Raw genomic sequence first — 23,043 nt, 5'->3', positions numbered from 1 at the left:
CGAATTAAAATGCAATAAATATAGGGTAAACCCCATTAAATAAATTGAGCTTTAAATTATTTTTAGGATATAAAATCGGGCTTATGGTATATTTGGTTAATTTTATACGATTTTTTAAAATAAAAATTTTAAAAATATATATTGAATTGAAATTTAATTTATAATATTTTTGGTTGATAAATAAAAAAATAGAGAAATCCTGCAAATAATAAAAAAATAAAAACAAATTGACGAATTTTTTTGGCCTTAATTGCGAAATCCTTTATATTTAAATATTTATTTAAAGTTTCTATAATAAAATTTTACTAGTAAAATCTTTAAATAAATATTTAAATATAAAGGATTTCGCAATTAAGGCCAAAAAAATTCGTCAATTTGTTTTTATTTTTTTATTATTTGCAGGATTTCTTTATTTTTTTATTTATTAACCAAAAATATTATAAATTAAATTTCAATTTAATATATATTTTTAAAGTTTTTATTTTAAAAAGTCGTATAAAATTAACCAAATATACCACAAACCCAATTTTATATTTTAAAAACTATTTGAAACTCAATTTATTTAATGGGTCTTACCCTATATTTATTGCATTTTAATTCGAATTTTAAATAATAAAAATAACAAATATATATTATTTTTAATATCTCGACTGTTTTTAACGCTATAAATATATTTATTACACCATTAAAAAGCGGCTGTCTGGTTTTATATACGTACAAAATTTGGCTTATATTGGGTATTTGGTTGGATTGTTATAAAGGTTAAAAGAGCAAAAAGAGATGACCACTTCAGGGCCCTGTCCACTTGTGGGTCAACTAGTCTAGGTAATTATCTGAAAGGTATTACTACGCAGGATAATATGTACAGTAAGTCCATGGTGGACAGCCCATCAGCCGGTGGCGCAGCATCTTCTTACCTATTTTCGGACGCAAGTGTACTCCAGGCACGCCCCGCTCCATTGCCGGTTCCTGCGTCCAACTGCAATGGTGTCCATAACTAGGTGGGCTTCTGGTATTAACTACCTTGCACTATATACATTTGGGAGGGGCCTGACGTCATTGAAGTCCAGCTCAGCGCTGTGAATACTAATAATATAACCTCCAGGTTCAGCCGAAGCTGGTGTGTAATTTGAATCTGGGTCTCGTGACTATCCGCTAGGTATGCACTGTTGATATGATCAAGCAAAAACGAATCCATCGACACTATGAAGCTGTACATGTATTAAACAAGAAAGTAAAAAACAAGGCCTCGCGACGATGCAAAATACCATCACCAATGTCCTCCAAAACTCACGGATGCAAAAAAAGCAAATCCCAAAAAAGGCTGGCCCCAATGAGCCTATCAAACAAATAACCGACATGACCAAACAGTAGCTGGGTAGGTAAGGCAACTTGAGGATGACGGCAAACCCCCGACTGACCGTCCCAAGCGACAAAGAATTATATAATACAGAAGGCTTTTGGAAAAGACAAAAGAAGAAAAGGAGATAGAGAAAAAAAGATCGCTTACCCAAAAAACTGTTTAAGCGAACAAGTTGCGAAGTCCCCGAAAACTAACACCACGATTCATTCCGCCCTTTGTCCAACGGCGTGCCGATTTGATAGAAGACGGCGTTTCGCTACCACAGCCGGCTGTATCTCCCGTGCCTCTTCGGCTCGGCGTCCTGGGAATGGCATCGCTGCTCACGCGAATCGACATCGTATCCCAGCGTCCAGGTGGTGGTTGATCAAGGGGTATTGACGTGACCTCGGCTGCCGCCGTTGCTTTGTCTGACCTTGACGATACTACCGAGTTCTGGCAGCTTGCCAACGCGCTATCGACCCCATCGAATGTCGTAATAACTTGGGATAAAGGTAGCATGGAAAGATCGGGCCTTGATATCTGGACAGTAGACTCGTAAGACCTATCCCCAATCGCTGCTCGACCATCCCTGCTCCCAGCAGTGATTCCATACTTGTCAATAGCAGTATCTGAAACTGACAGTACTCCAGCCGAACCCAAACCATCACTGCTGTTCCTATCATCGCCCGATCCTATAGGCATTGTAGCGACACTCTTCGTATCAATTGTTTGATGACTTGAAGAGTCGCCTTTTTTCTGAGATCTCAGGAACGAGGAGCCGCGGTGATTCTTAATCACAGACTTGGTCGCAACCAGAGCCATGTTGTTACTGTCGTCTATAGCAGCAGCCACAGAGGTACAAGCACGAGTTGTCGTCGTACTGGCCATGCTCACGGACCGCTTGGTAAAGGAGCTTGCGATGCTCGCCACACTTAGCTTCCTCATTACCGACGAAGCGCTTGAGCGAACCAAATGCTCGCTTCGTGAACGGACCGTCATCCCCGGAAAGGGAAGAGCCTCGCGCGTCCACACATCTGATAGGATTGCTTCCAGCCTGGACCGATCACTCCTGGAAGGTGATAGGACAGTGACGCGGCTCTCCGGCGGCGCCACGAGCGACTGTGACCTATGGAGGCGAGTCTTGGCTGACACAGTGGCCACCGCAACAGAACTTTCTCTTTCAACGGTGGTGTTCTTCAGGACTACTTGGCAGAGCGTCATCTTAGGCCCGGCAGTACTTGCACGATGAATCGAAATTCGTCGAGCGACGGTACCTGCACAAAAACCAACAAGCCATGTCAGCAAAGCCCCAAAACTTTCCTTACCCTGAACAGCTGAGGCAATGTACTGACCTGGTTTTCCAAAGACTGCGCCCAAACTCTTGATGTTCATAGAGTGGGCCCGAAAGGACATTGGGTTTAAAGGACCTGATACATGGGCCGAGCTCGATTGTTCTAAACGTCCGCGCCATTCGTGGTATTCCCGAGGGCTGCAAGCAGTCATGATGATCTCGTACAGCTCATTATCGCACTGGAAAACAAGCTTCCATGAGTAGGGTGCTGTATGACACTGAAGCCCTGATATACAAAAACATGTGTTGTCAGCGGAACGCACGTCAAAGTACCGGCGACTGCCTCGTGTCTCTACTTACCTCTTCCATTGTCAGCGTCTTCAACCTTGACAGCCGTTAAAGAGACACACAAGAGGATCGTGTAAGTCTGCCCAAATCTGCTTGCAGATGCGATGCAAAGCCAATCCCTATAGAGAAGACATATCAAGTATTGGCCAGATATAGAGTCCTTTGTCTGCCAGCAAACATGTAGCGTGCCGCAGAGGTGGATGTGGCCAAAAGATCGGATGCGATTCTTTGAGGCCGCATCAAGGATCTGAGTATGATTCTTGTCAATACCAGCCTCAGCAAAATTATGGGATCTACTCATGCTGGCAAGTGTACGAACCTGATCTGCAAAGACGAGGCGATCTTGAAGATTCCAGGTTCTTTGAAGAGTGCATTTGATCTTAGGGTCATCTGTTGCCCGGTTTATCTCTGCAGTGGCTTCCCTGAGACGTAAAAGAGCATCTTCGACCACCATATGCGACTGAGGACAGTCGACAACAGGGGTGTACTTCAAGAGCTCCGCGAATAGGAGGGGGTATTTACACACGCGTTGTATCGGCTGTAACACATCCCCAGTTAGTGCATCAATTCAGTTATGGGTGGCGGCTGTCTCTATGCTAGTGACTGACCTTAACAAGCAGATCTGGAACCGTTAGAGACTTTTTGGAGCTTTCGCGATGGCTCTTTTCTGGCCCCAACGACGCAGCCAAAGTCTCCAAGCCCTTCTGGTACTTTTCCCAGTCCGTCATTGTTCGGCGGGCCTCCGCGACATCCTTAATCATGAGTTCATATTTGGCGCCGTATTCTTCGTAGATGAAAAAGGAGTTCATCTGTTTAGCTGTGGTCAGCATACATAGGGGGTGATGCTCATTTCCAAGCACCGGAAGAGGAAGTTACCGCTCACCTTCGAGATAAAGATCCTGGCGACTTCAGCAGCGACCTGAGGATCTGCTATCACCCCAGGAATGGCTCGTAGCCATGCCATTCCGTCGCTCTTATCCTCGGGAACGGAGTCTAGACTTCGCCAACGATAGTGACCTCGTCTTGCTGACTTCGGGGGTTGAGCGGTGCAAGTTTCATAATGCACAAACTCGGAATCGGGAATGGCTAATCGCAGTTCTTCCAGCAGCTCCTCGTGAAGCTGAACAATTTCTGTCATGTTTCTGTTGATTGAGGACCGCAGGCCAGGAGACTGTGTAGGCAGAGACGCGAGGATGGTGACATAGACCTAGCGGATGTTCATGTAGGCTTAGCATGGGCAAGTGAGCCTGACATGAAAAAAAAGATATGTCAAGACCTACATTCATGAGAAAGCGTACATCCGCAATGTAGCCTTCCTCCGTACTAATTAACTCGTCAAGAATACGTCGGCGCTGCAGAGAGCGTTCCACGATAGCAGGATCCATTGCCGGAGACCTGACTGGATACTGGCTATCTTCAGAGGTTCTTAACCCTGACATAGAAGCTCTGCTGCTGCGGCCCGTCCGTGAAGGCGCTTTGTTGGAGGCGACGCCAACATTTCGTCGTGGGAGACCGAAGGCAGTGAAGCTTGTGAGGCTTATACTTGGACTTTTCATCGCGGTGACGAAATCGATCGACGAGTCTGATGACGAGCATCGGCGGTGGCCCCGCTGGTAAGACTTGGCCACTTCGGTGTCTATATTACGAAAAGATTTCGGGGAGACAGGATCCAAGTCTGCGTTCCTCAGGCGTTGCATGCCGCGTTTTCGCAGTGTGTTCATCCATTTATGAAAAGGCTTCTTGTGATGGGTGGGCGATTCCTGTGATGTGCGCTGGACTGTAAGGAGGTCCATGTCTGCAAACATGGGAGATATCGGCGTCGGTGGAGCCAAAGCTCCTCGATCATGATCTAGGACAAACTGTAAGGCGGTTATATCATCCAATGTCTTCCAGGCCTCATCGACTTCTTGCCCAATGTCACCTTCTTGGCGCGGTGAAGACGATGACAAGTTGCTGCACTCATAATGGCCGGAAGATCTAGCGGCAGGCTTGGTCAAGTGTATGAGCAATGGTGGTACCCCTGAGGAACGCTTAGCACCCCTGGTCCGATGGACGACCACAGAGGCTGCCGGTGATTCCGGCGAGCTGGAAGTAGTCGGCGAGACGTCGTCCGCGGTTGTATGTGGCATGACGGAGCCTACTGGATGTTAAGGGTCGGTCCAAGAAGACTAATAGAAAAATCCAAAACCGCAAGACATCCAAAAGAGTAGCAGAATCACCACAAAGTGCACGAGAGCTCGGGGCCCTTATTATCAGATCATGATAAACTCAAATGAGGATAAAGGTAGTACCCGCCGACTCGTACGCGCGGTAGAGGGATCCACCTACAAACTTGGAAGAGTTGTGAACGTCGGTGGTCCGCTGCGACGGTCAAAGCATCCGTCTTCTGGTCCCGGTGAGAAAGCAGCCTCACCTCGATTTAAGGGGCAGGGGGGATGGGGAATCAGGGGTTGCTCCTGCTTACCAATAGTCTGGTAAATATCAAATTTTCGCACCGGCAAGCCTTCAAATGGATCAACGCATACAAAATGAGATATGAACAATTTTCAGCCACCTTACCTGCAGACGTCCGCTCTGCCTTGGTAGTTGCCCAGACACGCAGCTAGGTTTGGTTGGTTTGCTGGGTATTTCTATGCAAGGTGAGCGAGTAATGGTATTGACATGCAACACCAAGCGCCTACACACGCCATGGCTAGCACGACAAACAGAAGTAATCGAGGCATATACAGATAGACGGTTGTGCACATGAGCTTACCAAACTTCTTTTGATCATGAAGATGCCCAGTGGTTATCTCATCTAGGGTAGGTACCGGTAGGTACCTCTAGGTACCTACCTACCCGGTCAGTTGACACTTAGATATCCTAGCTTGGCACCTTTAGCTACCTAGGTACCTAGGTACTAGCTAGTTAGGTAGGCACACACGCAGGAATATACTTCACAGGTATACCAGCTTGATCGCATAAAGATGTAAATCGACATTAGATGGGATGACAAGGTCAAAGGTGGACAGGGAATGCTAGACAGGCCACACCGAAACAACTGGCGGACCGTGCCTTCAGAGCAGCACCCTCTGCCCAGGGTCCACCAAGGGTCTGGGGTTCTGCCAGGAAGGGTTGATGTTATTCCAAGTTATACGAAGTGTCGGCGTAAGGTTCTGGAGGGGATGGTCCGCGCAGAGGTAGAGATAACCATGGTAGCCTAGGCGCTCGGAGCCACAGCTTTCCGGGCGGGACAAACCGACGACTGGGTGATGCGTCGACGAGGGCGACGATGTGTTTCTGGTACTAAAATTTTCGCAACACACTCGTGTAGGAATGACAATACAATACGCAGAGTTCTGTGTGCTTGCCGACCTTGGCATTAGCTTAGGTACCTTAGGTAGTTCCAGTACATTAGGTTGGGTTACCTACGTCACCTAAGTACCCGAATAGGGAGGTGCATCGACGCACCTTGGGAAAGGCAAGTACCAAGCAAGTATGGATGTCAGTGAGTACCTTAGGTAGGTAAGTGCCTTAGATACCTGACTGCCTACCTAGGTACCTATGTAGCTCATCCGTCTCCTTAAACACCAGGTAGCTACCTGTATTGGTAACCATGGCTCGTAAAGGTGCGATGCAAAAGACACGTGGGCGATGGGGTCTTTGGTCGCATTTCGTACTTGGTCAAAAAGGTGGAGGTCGAGCTTTTGCTTAACCATACAACACCAAAAGTATCGCCAAGTTAAAAGTTTATGGCGTTGCAGTGGGCGGGGATATCCAAAGTCCCATAGTACAAGAGTGATCTCCGCCTAAGCTACCCCTGCCCCACCGCTTCAGGTCAGCAGCTCCACTGGCGTACAACAAAATACCTGCCTTGCTGCGCGCTTGTCGCACTTATCAGACATCAGACGTGAAGCTTCAGAAGGAGCAAGTGCATGGTGCAAACTCCCGCTCATCCGAGGTGACCAAATCAATAGATCTTTTGATTCCCTCGCTTTACTGCTTAATCCTTGTTTGATTTTATCACAAGAAAACATGGACAGCCTTCATGCACCTACAATCCCCTCAGGGCCTACAACGGCGCCCACTGCCAATGGACGAGCGGGGCACCTGACCATCGCCGAGCTTCAGCGCAAGAAAGACGACCTTGAGGCCGAGCTCAGGGCATTGGGAGGCGTTCTCGAATCGGTGCGTCATCTGCGTATAGGTGAAAATGCGCATGTTGCGAGATGACATAGTTTGAAGATGCCGGCGATGAAGGGCCACTACTGACTGGGCTGGGCGGAGTAATTGTAGCATAATGTTGATATGAACACGAACCTCTTGACCCCGGACGGTTTCCCCCGCGCCGATATCGATGTTCCCCAAAGTCCGTCTCCGCTCTAGCTTAAGAAGCCATATCACGCATGGAAATATTTTGACTGATAAATGCGCATATGGCGATAGTACGCACTACGCGTGCACGCATCATTCATCTGCGGAATGACTACAAGGATTTGATGGCGACCATCGAAAAACAGCTCCACGAGCATTTCGCAAGCCTGAACGACGAGGAAGAGGAAGACATTACTGCCAATCGACAGCAAGAGCAACAAGCATCGCAGCTTACAGATTCAGTGCCAGAAACCCTGGAACTCCCATTTGCAAAGGTGAACAGTGTTGTCGACAATAGTCCGGCTGATTCAGCAGGACTCAAGGCAGGTGACCTTGTGCGCAACTTTGGCTACGTCAATCGTACAAACCACGACGGACTGAAAAAGGTTGCCGAGTGCGTCCAAGGGAACGAAGGAGTAAGTGCATCCCGTAAGATGCGCTTTGGATTCCTAGGCAAGCTGACAGACAGTACTTCCAGCAAACCATTCTTGTCAAGGTGTCGAGGAGTACCGGCTCGGGCCAAACTCAAGAACTCCAGCTAAGCATAAGGCCTAGGAGGGATTGGGGAGGAAGAGGTCTGCTGGGCTGCCATATCATACCCATCTAACAGCCCGATTCACCAGGTGTTGTATTATCGCCACAGCATCTGTGTATTAATCAAGGACAGGTGAGGCCGGCTCCGAGGCCAGCAGCAAAAATCAAAGCTCCTTCGACGTTGCGCACCTCACATTATCACAACACCCCGTCCTGAATTGACAGCTTCTCCCCTGACTCTTTCAGGAAGACAGAGTTGTCCCTCTCAGTAAGGAGTATACACAATGTCAGGACGCATCATCCGTCCTTTAACCGCGTGGTTTGGTGGTAGTTTTTACATCCCGCTCTGGGAGCCAGGAGCTACTAGTTCTAGTCAAGTGCGATCTGCAATCTCGGACCATCATCTTGCATCCTAAGCATTGAAACATAATGGCTTGTGTTTTTCGGGTATGGCTGCTTGTGCATGCCGACGATGTAGAAAGGTCTTAGAATACCCAGGGGCCCATGGTGGCTTGGCCGAAGCTGTCGGCTGTGAACACACATTGCAAAAGCAAAACCCGGAAACATTTTGGTCGGAAATAAAAACGAAATCGCGATCAAGACTTCTGACAATATCTTGCGCTCGAAGAATTGCTTCTAAAATCTGCAATGATATAAAATAGAAAAAAAAGTCCAATTCTGCTGACGATAACATACCTAGGTAGGTTGTTAGTCGATCCCACCGGATATTCCACACCACAATCTATCGCAGTATCCTTCTTAGATTATCGGCAATTTATATTTCAGGGGGGAAAAGCAAAGAAATATTTCAACCTGCATGACGGGCATCAGTATTGCCATCGCATCATAGTGGGGTCTACCGTACATGGTGGAGCTTCACCATCCAAAATGCGCTGACGTCTGAATGCGCTGACGTCTGAATGCAGATAGTTGATATAGGTCACGTGATACTGCTACCCCGCCACTAGGCTGCCAACGAGTTTTTCGCTGGTCAGGCTTTTGGGCTGGGATTGTCTTTCGGGAAAAAAACAACATCAAAAAAAAAAAAAGCTCTTCTAATACATTCCGCGTTCTGAAGTATCCGTTCTTTTCTCGATACAAAGTCTTCACATAGCCATCACGCGCAGGTATGTGTTCGCTCGCTTCTTGCTTCCGATTGCCCCGCTTCCACCAGGTTCTCCGCCTCAAGTTCTTTGGGTTGCTTTGTGGCTGGTAGTCTTCACGCTAGAGCAAAACCCCCCCAAAAATCGACATCTTGTCCCTCCTTCCTCCAATACACCAGTTAACTCAACTGACATCGCGCGCCGCGTCTCACAGTTTTGCGACGATACCACGAGCGAAACTAGACTTCTTTTATCCTCCTCACACACAAACATCACAACTATGGCCGAGGCTCAGCAAGTCCCCACCTTCAAGCTGGTGCTTGTCGGTGACGGTGGTACCGGAAAGGCAAGTTAAATACATCAGCAAAGCGATCTTGATGATCTCTCTATCAAGGAGAGATGAACAACCTCGCAGTCTCTTTGGCGATCTGGTGTGCGGTCATATGCGGGACACACTTTATGATGGTCTTGGACATGGTCTTATACTAACACCAATCTGTCTGTCTTTTAGACCACCTTCGTCAAACGCCACTTGACTGGTGAGTTCGAGAAGAAGTACATGGCCACCCTTGGTGTGGAGGTTCACCCGCTAGGCTTCGAGACGGTACGTTTCCGTATGATATCTCCGCAACGCGAAACGAAAGGAGTATAATTCTGATCCCCTTGCAGAACTTTGGCAAGATTCAATTCGATGTGTGGGACACCGCAGGCCAGGAGAAGTTCGGTGGTCTGCGTGACGGTTACTACATCAACGGCCAGTGCGGTATCATCATGTTTGACGTCACATCCCGCATCACCTACAAGAACGTCCCCAACTGGCACCGTAAGTTTTATCGGCGCTTATTAGCACCGAATGAAAGTAGACAATGGTGAATGCTAACCAAACAAACCATAGGTGACTTGGTTCGTGTGTGCGAGAACATCCCTATTGTTCTCTGCGGTAACAAGGTCGACGTCAAGGAGCGCAAGGTGAAGGCCAAGACCATCACCTTCCACAGGAAGAAGAACCTGCAGTATTACGACATCTCGGCCAAGTCGAACTACAACTTCGAGAAGCCTTTCCTGTGGCTCGGCCGCAAGCTTGTTGGCAACCCCGGTCTGGTAAGTCGCATTTGCAAAATTGGATACCCAATGGATTGGCAGAGCGCTGTTATGCTTTTCTCTCCCTCCCTCTCTCCCATTCTCTCCCTCGCTTCAATTGTAGAGATCAAAAGCTTACTGGATACTTAGGAATTCGTTGCCGCCCCCGCCCTTGCTCCCCCCACCGCCGAGGTGACCGCAGAGCAGGCGGCCGCGTACGAGAAAGACCTTGCAGATGCTACGCGTGCGCCCCTGCCCGATGATGATGATGAAGACTTCTGAGCGGTGGATGACTGCTAGCCCTCGCGCGAGGATTCTAATGGAAGCGCATGGTGAAGCTGGGGTTTTGCCGTTCTGGGTCTCTTTGTATAGAAACACTGAGCTCAAGCGGTAGGCTGACTACTTACGACGATTATGGGACTGATGGGAGGGAAAAGGTTGCACAAGGACTGCCTCTGAAGGAAAAGTGAGCAAAGTTTCGGAATAGGATTTTACATATTCGTGACCGGCACATCCACTCAGCATCGGCCCTTACGAGATTCACGACACGGTGGTAGAAATCGGCGCCAGTTACTGCATTGTGAACAGCTTAGGTAGACACTAAAATTTTCAGCTGACTGGTTTCTTTGGCGGAACACTTTCGGGGATTTTGCATACCTGACCAAACGCAGCGACCATGGCTTTTGAGGGACAGCAGAAGTATAGGCTCGCTGAGTTGAAAGAACACAAGCATGTGGAGTAGACAAAAGCAGCGAGCAGAGTGAAGAGATATGGTTTATTAGAGCAGCATGTTGCCTCTGATGATTGCTTGAGCCAGAGTGTCTTTGTTGTGATTAGACTCAAGCTAGTTTACCTTGTACCAAGTAATAAATGAGAATTCTTGAGTCGATCACATCTCAAATTGACACGGGCAATCACGCGCCCATGACAGTGATTGTAATAACCTTGAGGGTCTGGTCTGCCTGCCCCAGCCCCCGAATGATTTGACGTACACTAGACTAAAAGCTTGGTCGGCAAGCCCAGCTCCAGGTATAGTTGTGTCCCAATATAACCCCCCATCCGCCATCGACACACCTGGAGTCCTGGACACCTACATCTATGTTCATTGAGGAACTGCGGGGCGACTTTGATCGGGATTTGTTCATATACACGGTGCCACATCCGGCCGCGAAAGGGTTGGCAGAGCCTCCTGCAATCCATTTTTTGCCCGATATCTTGGCACTTAAAACGCGTTTTATGGGTGCTTCTTTCTTGTGGGAAACCCCCTACCTGGCTTAATAATACGTTCATTGTAAAATCATGTCACAGAAACTACTAGACTAGGTAGAAAAGAGCTTTGAATCGGAGTGACAGACACGTAAGCTATCGAATTTGGGGAATCGTGAGCGTTGCCCAGTTGACATAGGTTGCCTGCCACCCTTGGAGCACTTGGAAGTGGTCAAGTTTGGGTGCTGGAGTTGTCAAAGAGGAACATCCGGATGGGTGAAAAGAAAACACTCTGGCCTTTTTGCTCCTAGGCCAGCGTTGCAGAGAGTACGGGTAGCATTCCTGGTGGCCGGGCAATCAATATCGCTTTGCCGTTCGGTTCCCAATCTTGAAGAATTTTAGCAGTAACAATTACCGACTGGAGGTATGAATAAGACGTAAGAGAGAATGAAAAGCATGAGAAAAAAATCAAAAAAAATATTTAGGTGGTTGGAATCATGGGTGTGACTTGTAAGAAGTGCAGAGGGTGGACCTGCATCCGTGCTCTTAAGCATTAATTAGGCATAAAGTCACGCGTTTGCCCGCTATTGAGCCGAATGGCGGTCAAGACGAGTACATGCAGGTCAGAGTTAATTACTCCGTACAAAATCCCATTTCCGTACCGGACCGTTCATGACGCGATAAACATAAAGTTGATGGGCTGGGGCTGGTTCGAAGGGAAGAAAAAAATTAATATGGTAGTAGTTAGTGTATTGACTCACGGCCAAACGCGACCCATGCACCAAGAGATGGAACAAGGCAGGGTAGTGGGTTTACAGGGCATTTAATAAGTAGGCACGCGTTTCCGTTGAGAAAAAAGGGAGTTCCATTTATTAAAACGCACCTATAGAGGTACCTAGTAAATAACAGTGGAGGTGAATGGGGGTGGTTGGTCGGTTACTACCGGGTTTTAAATTGAGTTCGGGGCCTTGCTAGCTTCAGCGCCATCAAAAATCCATTTAAACAGCGCTGTGGCGTACTGTTTACTAGGAGGTAGGGCACCGTTTTGTTTACTGTGTGTGCGGCCTAATTATACCTGTGGCGAGTGAACTGTGCTGGTTGCTTCATGTGTCCGTTGATGTGCTGTGTTTTATACGCGGGAGGCAGGCAAGGCAAGGAAAAGGCATGCATGCAGGCAGGCAGGCACGCCGTTTTCTTTTGCTTTGCTGTACTGTACGTACTCCATACGGTCGGTAAGGTAAGGTACAGTAAGGTAAAAGGCAAAGGCTCCTATTGTTCCGTCTCGTTCATTGTTTCCTTTGTTGACCTGTTTTCCTGATTTGGGGTTAGCAGGGGTCGGGCCAAGGCCTGATTGGCGCAGTCCTGCGACGCGAACAAAAAATGATGCGGGGAGCTTGGCCCCAAAAAAGTCGCGCGCGCTTGAGATCTGCCTCCTGGTCTTGTCTCGCCCATCCACAAACCCATGGCATTTTGGTGTCAAATCTCCACTTTCCACCCCAGCCCGCCAGCCTGCTTTCCCACATCCTCTGCAGGGCAGTTAAAGTGCTTTTTCTCTTCTACGTCTATCCTTTTCTTTTTCTCACCGAGACTTGAGTGTGTGGTTGTATGTGTGCTTTCGTTTTATTTTATTTTTTGCTCTCTCTTTTCTCTACTTCCTCTCTTCCAAATTCTCGTCCACTCGATGATACTGTTTTGAGGAGCTTCAAAAACCGTATGCTGTATTCCCGGTCTTATTGGTCAACTTGTGTCTGGGTATCGTGGTTTGGTCTTGTGTGTCAGGGGCACCGCACCGTCGAGGTCTAGTCTCATCGGGTCCAACTAGCTCTAGTATGCGTCTTTGAACGCCGACTTGGACAAGACAACGATTTGACCGGCACGATCACCCAAAACACATACAGAGCATACACTCCAGACGCACAGACGAAAACGACGACGTAAATGGCCTTCCCTTCCCAGTTCACTTCTCCCAACGCGTCGTTCGCGTCAATGGCATCGCACGACCCATCAGCCATGGACGAACCAAATTCTCCCGGTAGCAGCAACCAAGAGGCTTCATTTACCGTCTCGCCGGATTCTTCGATGCAGGCCAATGGTGATGAACATCACCCACGGGCGGAAGACAGGGAGCGGCATCCCAAGGGGCGAAGAAAGCGTACAAAGTATGTCAAGTTGGTGGCATTTGAAGCTGCCCCTGGGCAGCCAGGCGGCCAATTGAAATCAGCGCTCAAGCTGGTAATAGTACTGACTGACATTCTGCCTTTCAATCACAGTGCCAAGGACAGAGCCGTCCTCGAAGACGCGTACAGCAAAAACTCGAAACCCGACAAGAATGCGCGTCTCGACATAGTAAATCGCGTCTCGCTCAACGAGAAGGAAGTGCAGGTAAGCCATTAAATTTATGAGGGGACAAGTGCAGAGATGGAGCTGAATGTCCCGTTACTGACTCTGTGCCTCGGCGCGTCTCATCAGATCTGGTTCCAAAACCGCCGTCAGAACGATCGTAGACGAAGCCGACCCCTATCCGACCAGGACCTTGCCGCGTATAGGAATGGAGGCATCAAGATTGTCTCGGCAGATGGACACACAGGAATCTCATTCTCTCAGCACTGCGAACAGGCCGAGCATGATGCCGCCCGATCGCCGGCCCAAACTACTTCCACCACCCCGACGGGTTCCCCGGACCTTGGCCCATGGATGCCGGGGAGATATCACCAGTTCACTATGGAGGTCCCCGTCCCCGCAAAGACTCCGTCACACCATTCGGTGAGCAGACCACCGGCGGACGCGTCACACCACTCGGCCTCGGCCAAGTCATTTTCCTTTTCGCAATCAGGAAGCTTTGTCTCGAACCAGAGATGGTCCACGGGCGCGTCTTTTTCCACCCCCTCGTCGTTTAAACGCCACACCGACGGTGGCGATGACTCGTTCAGGACCGATCCCTTCGCACCGTCATCGTGCTCCTCGGCCGCTTCTGCCCCCATGCTTCCCCTCCCTCGCACACACTCCCGTTCCGATTCGCGTTCAAACTCGGCCGTACGCCTGTCAATGTCGCTTGATGGCAAGGCCACCCTCGTTTCGCCATCCCCTGAACGGGCGAGCACTACATACAAATATGACCCGCGGGTAGAGCCGATTCCTATTTCCATCCCATCGCTAAAACGCTCTAGCCTGAACCGCAGCCAATCAGTTACATTACCTCCAATCTCCGTTCTAACAGGCTCCCTCCCCGGCCCGGGACCACTGGAAGGCGCGTCGCCCCTTCCTCCGCGGCTAACGCGCGGACGCTCCCGTGATGTCCACGCGTGGGAGTTTGCTGCCGACAACGGTTCGGACCGCGATGACGAATTAACACAGCAGGCCAAGGACGAAGCCAGCGGGTCCGCGACTGCAGCCATCAGCCTTTTGCGCACAACGTCGGCCTCGGCTGGTTCTGTTCGCGCATCCTCTCCCGTACTTCAACCGAACGGAAGCAAGCGCAACGCCTCCGTGCGCCCACCTCTCGGTCCTAACGGTTCCGGCGGCGCCATGCAGCCCTTTAAGCGGGCCAGGCTAGGCCGTGCGCAGAGCAGTGTTGCAAGGCTTCAGTCGCCCGTTTCGCAGTTCAGCGTTGGCAGGCTGATCGATCACGCCGACTCCCCACACAGGTCCGCTGGCGAGGACAGGGAGGGGGATGATGCCTCCGCGGTTAAGAAAATGGACGTATCTTCCATTCTCTCTATCAACGGCAACGAGTCGGACAAGGAAAACTGGAGCCCCGAAGGCAAGGATGTTACGACTACCGCCCCAGCCGCCGCCGACCGTATAATTCCACCGGTTACGTTTCCTTCAATGTCGACGTCGAGGAAAGCGCTGCCCGGCGGTGGCTTGTCCAACACGCGTCGTAATATTTTTCTCATGGACGGCCGGCGCAGCCCTCTGAGCAACACGCGCGCTTATACTGCTCCTGGTGGGGTGCGTGCAGCTCGCCGGGGTCACAAGGCTGGATCTAGCATCGAGATTTTCGAGGACCACGAAGACGACCTGCGTGGCGAAGAGGAGGAGATGGTCACAACCGAAGGCCGGAGGGCTGGCGGCGGTGGGCGGCGCGACGATGAGATCGCCAGGTTTATGAGTGGCGAGGTTAGTCCTAGCAAAAAGCCGGACTTGGACTGCATCACAGGCCTGTTGTCCCTGTCAAAGGGCAACTGGCGATGAGTCTGTTGTGGGTTGACTGGGAAGGATTTATGAGTGTATGATTGCTCTCAGCGCCCGCCCTTTCTGCTGTCTTGAGTCTGGATGCCTCGGTGTAAGCTTTTGCGCTCAGTGGGTTGGTTTCGCATAGCTCCTTCGATGGCGGGACTGTGGTTATTATGGTTGGAGTAGTCGAAATTTTGCAAAGTATAGCTGGCGCATGGCCATATGTATTCTTGGAGTTCTATGGGAATGATGGGAAGGTAGCAGGATTTTCTGGGACGGAAAAGAGAATGAAAAAAAAATCGCATGATCTATATCTTGGGTTGCCCAAACGACTCTGTTTTATGTTTTGCGCGTCGTCGGGATATACGTTTTTGTTTGGTCAGGCCTGTTACAACCGTCCCATGTCTTTTTACTTGCCTCCTTGAGCTACCGCGGCAAAACGTTGTGTTTCCTAACGGCGGTCACAACACAACAAAACCAAAGAAAACAAAATGCCTACACCTTCACGTAGGTAGAACATAATACGACAGGCAAGGTATGGGCCGTAAGTTCAAGAAACTACCGTCTCGAGTAAGTCCCCCCTTCCTGACACACGCCTTTTACTTACCAGATACTCTCGGTATATGTAGAATTTTCCTTGGTCAGGCGCGCAAGAAGCGTAGAAGCTCGGCATTGAATTGTTCAGGATCCTGCAGATGCCTGGAGAGGGCTCCCTCCAGTTGTCAGCCAAGAGGGTTTGATATTACCACTACCATTACGCACACGGCATTACCCAACAGGGGCAAGGAAGGGCAAGTTCATCGACAAGAACCCAAAGGCGGCAAAACTCACGCATAGTGACTAACCCCCGATAACACTACCGCCTCGCTGCCAGGAAGCCAACTCGCCATGACGGCGGCGGTCCCGCGGACGACTACCTCCTCCCACTGACCCTCGACGAACCACACCAGCGGGCCACCACCACCATCACCTCCTCCACGTCTCGGCGGGATCCTCGCAAAGTCCGCGGGGCCCCAGTGCGGCTCCCTGGCGTACTCTGCGCCGTAGGCGGCCCTGACCGCGGGGACGAGTTCGGGCCTCTGGGACAGGCGGAGCATCTCGACCAGGGTACGGGGTTCGTACTCTGGCGACGCCGACGAAGGCGGCGGCGGCGGCGGAGAGTGGTAGAGCGAACTGCCAGCGTCAAAGAAGCCCGCATGCAACAGGACGCGCTCGAACCGCGCCGGCTGCTTGATCAGGGCGTCGACGAGGACGGTGGCGCCGTTGCTCCAGCCGACGGCGGCGGCGCGCGGAACGGCGAGGTGGTCGAGCACCGCGATGGTGTCGGCCGTCTTCAGGGCAAAGGTCACGGGGAAGCTGTACTCGTCGTTTCCTTGGCTGCCGCCGCCGGTATAGAGGCCATAGGTGGAGCGGCCGAGGAAGCGCAGGTCGATGGCGATGAGCGTGGTTGCGTCCTCGCCGTGGTCGGCAAAGTGGCGGAGGAGAAAGTCGATCTGGTGGCCCCACCAGTCCGAGTTGGCAAGTGCGCCATGGAGAAATATGATGGGAATTCTCTGGTTCGCCAAAGTGTCGGCCAGGCTAGGGCCGAATGTGGCATACCAGATAGCGTTGCCGGTGGGTAGGTCCACGTACCCGGTTGTATTTGGGAGTGGGAGTTGAGGTGTGGGCGGTAGGACTAGACCAGGGGCACTGTTTGTTGATGTCATTTTCGTGGTTGGCTGGCAGTTTTGTCTACCTTGGTATCCATGTGGGTGGTTACAATGATGAACTTGATTCGTCTCCCACGGGCATGATTGCCGACAGATTGTGGAGGGGCCCTAAACCATCAGCAACTACTTTAAGGGTGTGAATTATTGTTTGCACACCTCGCCGGCCTCCTTGGGCAGTTAGTTAATCAGCAGGGATAAAGGGGTCCAATCAGCCCCCAGCCTTTTGCGAGGCCTAGCACCACGTTCCTTTCACCGTATCACTATCAACAGAATTCTGGTGAACCCATCACCCACGCTGACGGCAAGTGGCATAAAATGCGATGCTAAATTCACAAACCAAGTTTGGCAGATCGTATGGTCTTGCAAGCGTATCTGTTTCCAGTCGGGCGCTTGATAAGTCCTAGATATAAACAAGCAGATGGGAAGCAGCAAATAATCTGGGGTATATAATGACATCAAAACTTTAAACTTCCAAACCAAACTCCGCAGCCACCCACCAACCCGAAAAAAAAAAAAAAAAAGAACCAGTACACGAGACCGTCACCAGCGGTGTTTCTCATAATCTTGTAACAGAGCAACGTCCTACTCCTAAAACCTCAAGCCTCAAACACCGGCAACAGCCCGTGCCGCACTACGAAGCTGCGCGAGAAGTTGGCATAAATTCTCATTGATAGCAAGCATTTGCTCCTCATCTTCATGTGCGCTGCCTGACCTGTCAAAGTAGAAAATCTCGAGCGCGATGTTCATGCAGGCATACGAATCCGAGACAGGAGCCACCACGACGCCGCTGCCGCTGTACTTCTGCTGCTGCTGCTGTCGCTCGTCGTCCTGTCTCAGGTTCCCGCTGTTGCTCACGACGCTTTGGGTCGGTCCCCTGATGGCGGGACAGCCCTGGCCAAAGTTGATAAACTGCGTAACCTGGCTCGTCTGTGGTCCGTCCAAGTACACTAGGTCGCCCAAGGAGAGGCCGCTCAGATTGCCGGGTCCAGCCGCATTCTTGATGACGCCGTAAGTCCAGATTGTAAGTGCTGCGTGGTGCACACCAATCGCGTAAAAGTCCTTGAGATGACCCGATGGGAAAAGCTTGGCCATCCGCAACACCTGACCAGCATGCCAAAGTGCCCTCCGAGCCTCTTCAGACTCGGCCCATGTTTGCAGGTGGATGAAAACGCGACGGGCCTGCTCCTCGTTCTCTCGACCGGAAAGGATTTGTAGTTCATCCATGGACACAAGAAGATGCAGCTGTAGCAAGTTGAGCGTCAGAGTCTCCTGAGCTGAGAGCTCGTTCCAGTCGCTCGTCGCCGAAGAAAAGTCTTCCAGCATCTTGCATATCTCGTGATGTCTGGACTTGAGGAGCAGGGATGCAGGATCTTGGGTACCCATTTGGCTGCCCGGAGTTGTTGATGCCGAGTTCCGAGAGAATATGCTGTGCCGCTGCACGGCAGCCAGCTGGCGAAGCTCCCATATCAGCGACCATACACCATGAAGATAGATGGCAATGGCGTATTGTATATCGAGGCGGTGTCGATCCCTTCCAAGGGCACTAATGTCCTGAAACAAAGTAACGAGCGAGGGCAGGACATTGCTGCTCGGCTCGCCCCTCGCGAGGTACTGTGTCTGCCATTCCTTGGCTGTAGTGGCAAACCAGAGCTGTTTAGCTTCCGGCAGTGGTAGTGTGAGCTCGGCGTATGACACTTGTGGCGGTGTCAAGGTTATCAGTGACTTTTGTGCATCTCTCAGATGGCAATGGAAAATAAGCCTGTTCACGGTCGGTCGGTCAGTCATTCGGTCGGAGAGGGCTGTGAAGTGAATGGCTGCTCACCTCTTCCACGATTCTTGCTCCCTCCAATGCTTCCATTTCTGCTCGAGCACTTCACCTTGATCCTCAGCCGTGACTACTATCCTGGAGTAGTATGACCTCTTGAACTTGTTCCTGTACCGCATCATGGTTATTGGAATGTTCAGGTGGCATTCGGCAATCTAATCCGTAAAAAAAAGGCCCCGTGTCAGCTAAACCCAGTGGACTCTTCGCTGTAAAGTCTCAGCCGACTGAGTCGGGTTTATCATACCTCCATCTTTCGCCGATTACCACTCCACAGCCCGAGGTCTTGCATCAAAACCAGAGTCTGTACAAGTCCAATGTCGTTGATGCGAAGATGACTTTCTTCAAAACGACCCGGCAATGTCAAGCCTAAAAATATGTTGAAAAAATTTAGCTGAATCCATCTCTGGGGATTCGTCTCCTGTCGGCTACCCAGCAACTTACGCACGACTTCCTGCAAAGCTTGACCAAAGCGCCTCAGCGTCATGTTGGGATAGATGGCTGCCCCGGCCGACGCGAAACAAGCTATAAGCTCTGGATGGCTGCTGTTCAGCTGGAAAGTAGGTAGGTGTAGCCAAGAAGACACCGAAGACATGTGGGAGGCCACGAATATGTTGCTGAGCGACTCCAAGATTTCGGTCGAAGGGAAAGAGGATGCCACACGCCGAAGCGTATCGTTGCCACGGCACTCGCTCAAGACCGAAGCCAGGATGCGGTCACGGATGGAGGGATCCAGTTTGTCGGAGATGATGCGGTCGACTTGGGTGAGCAAAGTGTCTGTCTGGGGAACCGTGAGGTTTTCCTGTTCACAGTAGCCAGAGTCTCGAGTGGTTGGGTTCCACCGCCATGGCGAGTTGCTCCAAGACTTCACAAGTCGCTGCCTCATCTTGGACAAGTCGATCGGGGCCTTTGCCGCCTTGCCTGCCGGTGGCTGAGGGGTTGCGTCCGTCCAGGGCATCACATGACCGCTCCACTGGTCCAGCAAACCGAAATCCACGTCGTTCAACTCCAGACTCGAGTTGGCATTAAAGTCCAGGACAGACAGTCCCTGAGAACCTACCATCCTCGATGGATCTAGCTCATCGTAAAGAATATCTCGCATAAAATATGCAAAGGGCGCAGAATCCGGAGGGCTTGCACCGCCTAGTGGTCTGTATGGAGGTGCAGCAAAAGCTGTACGTTGTTGGTACTGCGGGGGGTCACAGGTGGCGTCCATGATCACATCCCTCTCCGGTGCGCCAGAAATACCGTCAAAGCCGTTCGTGGGATGGCCCATAACACCACTTCCACTCGCGCTGTCGATCCCAGCGAGGCGTGGGTCCAGGGGCGGCTGGACCGGCAGCGCAAACTGGGGCTGCAAGAAAGCGTTGGCAACAGACATGGGCGTCTGTTGGCCGAAGGACGCTGGGTCGATGACCTGGTGTGTTTGCAAGGGAGAAGGCGAGTTCGAGACGGACTTTGTCGAGGATTTTTGATCATGGCCATCTGGAGATCCCGAGCCAGATCTCGCTGCAGAAAGATGTAATAGGTGCATGGCGGCTGCAGAGCTGGCTTCGGACGTGCTGTACTCGCATGTCTGGTTTCGATTCTTGCAGCGGGCACACGGCTTGATCTCGTCACACTTGACCCGAGCACGAGCGCACGCTTGGCAAGCCGCTGTGACCCGGCCAGCTGTCGAGGTTACCCTCCTCTTTTTAGCCCCCGTGGGATCGTCCTGGTGGTTTTGTCGATGCCTTTTCAGCAAATCTCCGCGCCCAAAAGCTTTCTCGCAGATATCGCAAACAAAGCGCTTTCCGAGGGTGTGAGTGGCTATATGCCTCTGTATGTGTAAACCTCAACCAGTCAGTTGGCGGTCTGCTCGAATCCGTATAGGTCCGTCCCTCTTGACCGTGGTTATTCTTTTTTTTTTCTTTTTTTTGGAAAAAAAGGGGGAAAAGGGTCGGGGATTGAAACTTACCTGGAGATGCTCAGGACGAGAGTACCTTCGCAGGCAGTATGCGCACTGATAGAGACTTTGGCTTGTTGCATGGCTGTTGCCTTGGGCATTTTGCGATTGTGTATTTCTCCCTGGTGATGGTGTTATAGAAGCAGGTGCTGCTGGTTGCACGAGTGCCGTGGTCTCCATGGTGACGGGAGAGAGTGATCCCAATACGATGCAAACGAAAGGAAGTCAGTCAGGCGACCACCGCCTGTGGTGACTGTGTAGCTGATGCCGTCGTTATCTGTCCAGACGGGTAGATGTGGTTGCGATGGTGATCTGGATGGAGAAAGTAGATGTGTGTCCGCAAAAGCGACAGTGCCAAGGGCGGGCAGATAAATGTTCAAGGCTTTGTCTGGTTGTACGGCAGCTCCCGCGCTGGGCTGCAGATCCCCAGTTTTGTGGCGCGAATTTGATCTGATCTGATCTGATCCAATCTGATATTTGTTCTGGATGTTGATTTGTGTAATTTTAATTTTAATTTTAATTTTTTCGCAACGGCTTGTGCAGCCGCAAGCCTGTTGTTGTTGTTGTTGTTGATTTCCAAGTAGGGCGACGTTGACTATGTTTGTGAGAGTGACGTTCGCAGCGACAAAGACTCTTGAACTGTCTGCAACAAGATTCCGCCAGTGGTCTTAGACATGGCAGCTGCTAAGCTGCTATAGGGTGCGCCGGGAGGTAGTTAAGACGAAAAAAAAAAAAAATACAAAAAGGATCGCGCACCGCGCGTGCTGGTACAAGTAAGTAACAACAAGCTCACCAAGCCACACTTCGCTAATAGCTAGCCCCGATGCCTGGTGGTGGATTTCCATCGCATCTGTGCAGAGGCTAGCCTGGTTCCATGAACCCTGGTTAGAAAATGCGATGCAACATGACAGCTTGGCAGTGCAGTTCAATTACAGCTTGGATAAAAGATTATTATTATTTTTTTTTTCGATCAAATCATGGATCCTATAGTCTGTCTACCCCCAAGGAAGGTGCCTTGACTAAGAAATCGGCAAGCAGCAGCTCTGGGCATTTTTCTCGACATGACCTTGTCGCATGCATGTCGTTCCATTGGGTGTGATTTGATCAGCTGAAGATGCGACTGCGTAAGGTAGAGCAAGTGGATACACTGGCTGTTGGGCCCCCTGAATGCCCCCGCTTGATTCTTCCCGGCGGGGCTAGGATCGCTGGTACGGTAGAGGGCACCCAAGGGGGTAAGGTACCCAAGTTGGAAGAGCAAAAAAGGAAGAGAGTCCCGCGATTTGGAGAACTTGACTCGGTAACACTTTCCCGCCCGGCTTTTCCGGCTCGAATGTCTCCTATTCGGACTGTGCATGAATGATGCCGCTAGGACTAACTCAATACCAGCCGTTGGCGCCAACGGCGTCTCACGGCCCTTCGTCTTGACGCGTATGCAAGGTGCGAATGTTACAGGGCGCAGCCGAGCGTGGGGAATTGGAAGAATTGATTGATTGGTACAGTACCGCTTAATCCCAATGGCTTAGGTTGTTCCTCTGTACATACAATCCTTGGTGTACTCTATAAGAAATCGAGGTACCCAAGGTAAGGTAGGTAGATACCTAAGGTATCCTCGCTACAATGGATGACAAAGGTTCGTTCACAAATTACAAATTTTTAGCAGTAGTTCGCCTCCTGAGATCCGTCAGAGATATCTGTTGCACCGTAATGGATGTTTGTTTGGACGACGTAATTACCTTACAACAGGTGCAATGCATAGATCCCTTACATACCTGGGGGCTGGATGTTTATTGATGATGCTATTAGTCTAGATACTACCGGGCAGCAAATGCTGGCTCCGGGGTTTTTGTTCTTCCCGATAGTGGCTACCTGAACATGGCGTATCCACTGCAACGCCTCGTTCAAAAACACACAAAACATTTTTTTTTGATCTGCCTACTGGGTGTGCGAAAGAAAGGTACGTGGTGTCTAGTCCTAGTCAAGCTGCCGCTGGTCCTTTAGAGCCTTGGATAAACAAACATGTATGTTTCCCCATCTTTAAATTAGGCTGAGATGAGGTCAGGCGGCTACATACCTAACTACCTTAGCTTTGCAGGATTCGAGTTCTAGGTCTATTTCCTAGGTAGTCTAAATTTGT

General features: G+C 50.5%; 7 protein-coding genes across 7 annotated transcripts; 4 read left to right on the top strand and 3 right to left on the bottom strand.

Moving 5' to 3' along the window:
• Nucleotides 1-1,123: 1,123 nt before the first annotated feature.
• On the bottom strand, nt 1,124-6,708 carry MGG_09954 (RSP). The gene is made up of 10 exons (XM_003710016.1): nt 6,515-6,708; nt 6,393-6,431; nt 5,446-6,319; nt 4,262-5,367; nt 3,865-4,188; nt 3,590-3,790; nt 3,301-3,519; nt 2,994-3,228; nt 2,695-2,919; nt 1,124-2,616 (listed from the first exon to the last, which is right to left on the bottom strand). The coding sequence occupies exons 4-10, from the start codon at nt 5,108-5,110 to the stop codon at nt 1,523-1,525; spliced, it is 3,147 nt and encodes a 1,048-aa protein (XP_003710064.1). The 5' UTR covers nt 5,111-5,367; nt 5,446-6,319; nt 6,393-6,431; nt 6,515-6,708; the 3' UTR covers nt 1,124-1,522.
• Nucleotides 6,709-6,858: 150 nt separating this feature from the next.
• On the top strand, nt 6,859-8,515 carry MGG_09953 (26S proteasome non-ATPase regulatory subunit 9). Its single transcript, XM_003710015.1, has 4 exons — nt 6,859-7,148; nt 7,257-7,329; nt 7,407-7,750; nt 7,813-8,515. Exons 1-4 carry the CDS (start codon nt 6,996-6,998, stop codon nt 7,939-7,941), a joined length of 699 nt encoding a protein of 232 aa, XP_003710063.1. The 5' UTR covers nt 6,859-6,995; the 3' UTR covers nt 7,942-8,515.
• Nucleotides 8,516-8,890: 375 nt separating this feature from the next.
• MGG_09952 (GTP-binding nuclear protein GSP1/Ran) lies at nt 8,891-10,333 on the top strand (the record flags this gene model as incomplete). Its single annotated transcript, XM_003710014.1, has 6 exons — nt 8,891-8,995; nt 9,186-9,317; nt 9,483-9,575; nt 9,641-9,794; nt 9,867-10,072; nt 10,202-10,333. The coding sequence occupies exons 2-6, from the start codon at nt 9,252-9,254 to the stop codon at nt 10,331-10,333; spliced, it is 651 nt and encodes a 216-aa protein (XP_003710062.1). The 5' UTR covers nt 8,891-8,995; nt 9,186-9,251.
• Nucleotides 10,334-12,732: 2,399 nt separating this feature from the next.
• MGG_11712 (uncharacterized protein) lies at nt 12,733-15,866 on the top strand. Its single transcript, XM_003710013.1, has 3 exons — nt 12,733-13,416; nt 13,528-13,639; nt 13,727-15,866. The coding sequence occupies exons 1-3, from the start codon at nt 13,196-13,198 to the stop codon at nt 15,449-15,451; spliced, it is 2,058 nt and encodes a 685-aa protein (XP_003710061.1). The 5' UTR covers nt 12,733-13,195; the 3' UTR covers nt 15,452-15,866.
• Nucleotides 15,626-17,308, bottom strand: MGG_09951 (oxidoreductase). Its single transcript, XM_003710012.1, has 2 exons — nt 16,265-17,308; nt 15,626-16,132 (listed from the first exon to the last, which is right to left on the bottom strand). The coding sequence occupies exons 1-2, from the start codon at nt 17,137-17,139 to the stop codon at nt 16,075-16,077; spliced, it is 933 nt and encodes a 310-aa protein (XP_003710060.1). The 5' UTR covers nt 17,140-17,308; the 3' UTR covers nt 15,626-16,074.
• A 144-nt stretch (nt 17,309-17,452) lies between these two features.
• On the bottom strand, nt 17,453-21,657 carry MGG_09950 (C2H2 type zinc finger domain-containing protein). The gene is made up of 5 exons (XM_003710011.1): nt 20,922-21,657; nt 19,409-20,783; nt 19,212-19,333; nt 18,965-19,122; nt 17,453-18,901 (listed from the first exon to the last, which is right to left on the bottom strand). Exons 1-5 carry the CDS (start codon nt 21,087-21,089, stop codon nt 17,746-17,748), a joined length of 2,979 nt encoding a protein of 992 aa, XP_003710059.1. The 5' UTR covers nt 21,090-21,657; the 3' UTR covers nt 17,453-17,745.
• Nucleotides 21,658-22,023: 366 nt separating this feature from the next.
• Nucleotides 22,024-22,399, top strand: MGG_16303 (uncharacterized protein; the record flags this gene model as incomplete). Its single annotated transcript, XM_003710010.1, has 2 exons — nt 22,024-22,141; nt 22,296-22,399. 2 exons carry the CDS (start codon nt 22,024-22,026, stop codon nt 22,397-22,399), a joined length of 222 nt encoding a protein of 73 aa, XP_003710058.1.
• Between the last annotated feature and the right edge of the window lie 644 nt (nt 22,400-23,043).

This window comes from Pyricularia oryzae, chromosome 1 (assembly GCF_000002495.2).
Source record: "Pyricularia oryzae 70-15 chromosome 1, whole genome shotgun sequence".
Taxonomy (NCBI): Eukaryota; Fungi; Ascomycota; class Sordariomycetes; order Magnaporthales; family Pyriculariaceae; genus Pyricularia; species Pyricularia oryzae.
Note: the sequence above shows the minus strand (reverse complement) of the source record. Positions and strands in the feature narration are given on the sequence as shown.

Bases quoted from the DNA above. Each gene is read 5' to 3' on its own strand.
- MGG_09954 (XM_003710016.1), bottom strand. From the start codon at position 5,110: ATGCCACATACAACCGCGGACGACGTCTCGCCGACTACTTCCAGCTCG. The intron at 3,791-3,864 runs GTGAGCGGTAAC...ACAGCTAAACAG, and splicing joins CCAGGATCTTTATCTCGAAG to ATGAACTCCTTTTTCATCTA. The intron at 2,920-2,993 runs GTAAGTAGAGAC...TTTGTATATCAG, and splicing joins AGACGCTGACAATGGAAGAG to GGCTTCAGTGTCATACAGCA.
- MGG_09951 (XM_003710012.1), bottom strand. From the start codon at position 17,139: ATGACATCAACAAACAGTGCCCCTGGTCTAGTCCTACCGCCCACACCT. The intron at 16,133-16,264 runs GTGAGTTTTGCC...AGCCCTCTCCAG, and splicing joins TCGGGGGTTAGTCACTATGC to GCATCTGCAGGATCCTGAAC.
- MGG_09950 (XM_003710011.1), bottom strand. From the start codon at position 21,089: ATGGAGACCACGGCACTCGTGCAACCAGCAGCACCTGCTTCTATAACA. The intron at 19,123-19,211 runs GTATGATAAACC...TTTACGGATTAG, and splicing joins GTAATCGGCGAAAGATGGAG to ATTGCCGAATGCCACCTGAA. The intron at 18,902-18,964 runs GTGAGCAGCCAT...GACCGTGAACAG, and splicing joins GAGCAAGAATCGTGGAAGAG to GCTTATTTTCCATTGCCATC.
- MGG_09953 (XM_003710015.1), top strand. From the start codon at position 6,996: ATGGACAGCCTTCATGCACCTACAATCCCCTCAGGGCCTACAACGGCG. The intron at 7,149-7,256 runs GTGCGTCATCTG...GAGTAATTGTAG, and splicing joins TGGGAGGCGTTCTCGAATCG to CATAATGTTGATATGAACAC. The intron at 7,330-7,406 runs GTCCGTCTCCGC...ATATGGCGATAG, and splicing joins CGATATCGATGTTCCCCAAA to TACGCACTACGCGTGCACGC.
- MGG_11712 (XM_003710013.1), top strand. From the start codon at position 13,196: ATGGCCTTCCCTTCCCAGTTCACTTCTCCCAACGCGTCGTTCGCGTCA. The intron at 13,417-13,527 runs GTATGTCAAGTT...TTTCAATCACAG, and splicing joins GGGCGAAGAAAGCGTACAAA to TGCCAAGGACAGAGCCGTCC. The intron at 13,640-13,726 runs GTAAGCCATTAA...GCGTCTCATCAG, and splicing joins TCAACGAGAAGGAAGTGCAG to ATCTGGTTCCAAAACCGCCG.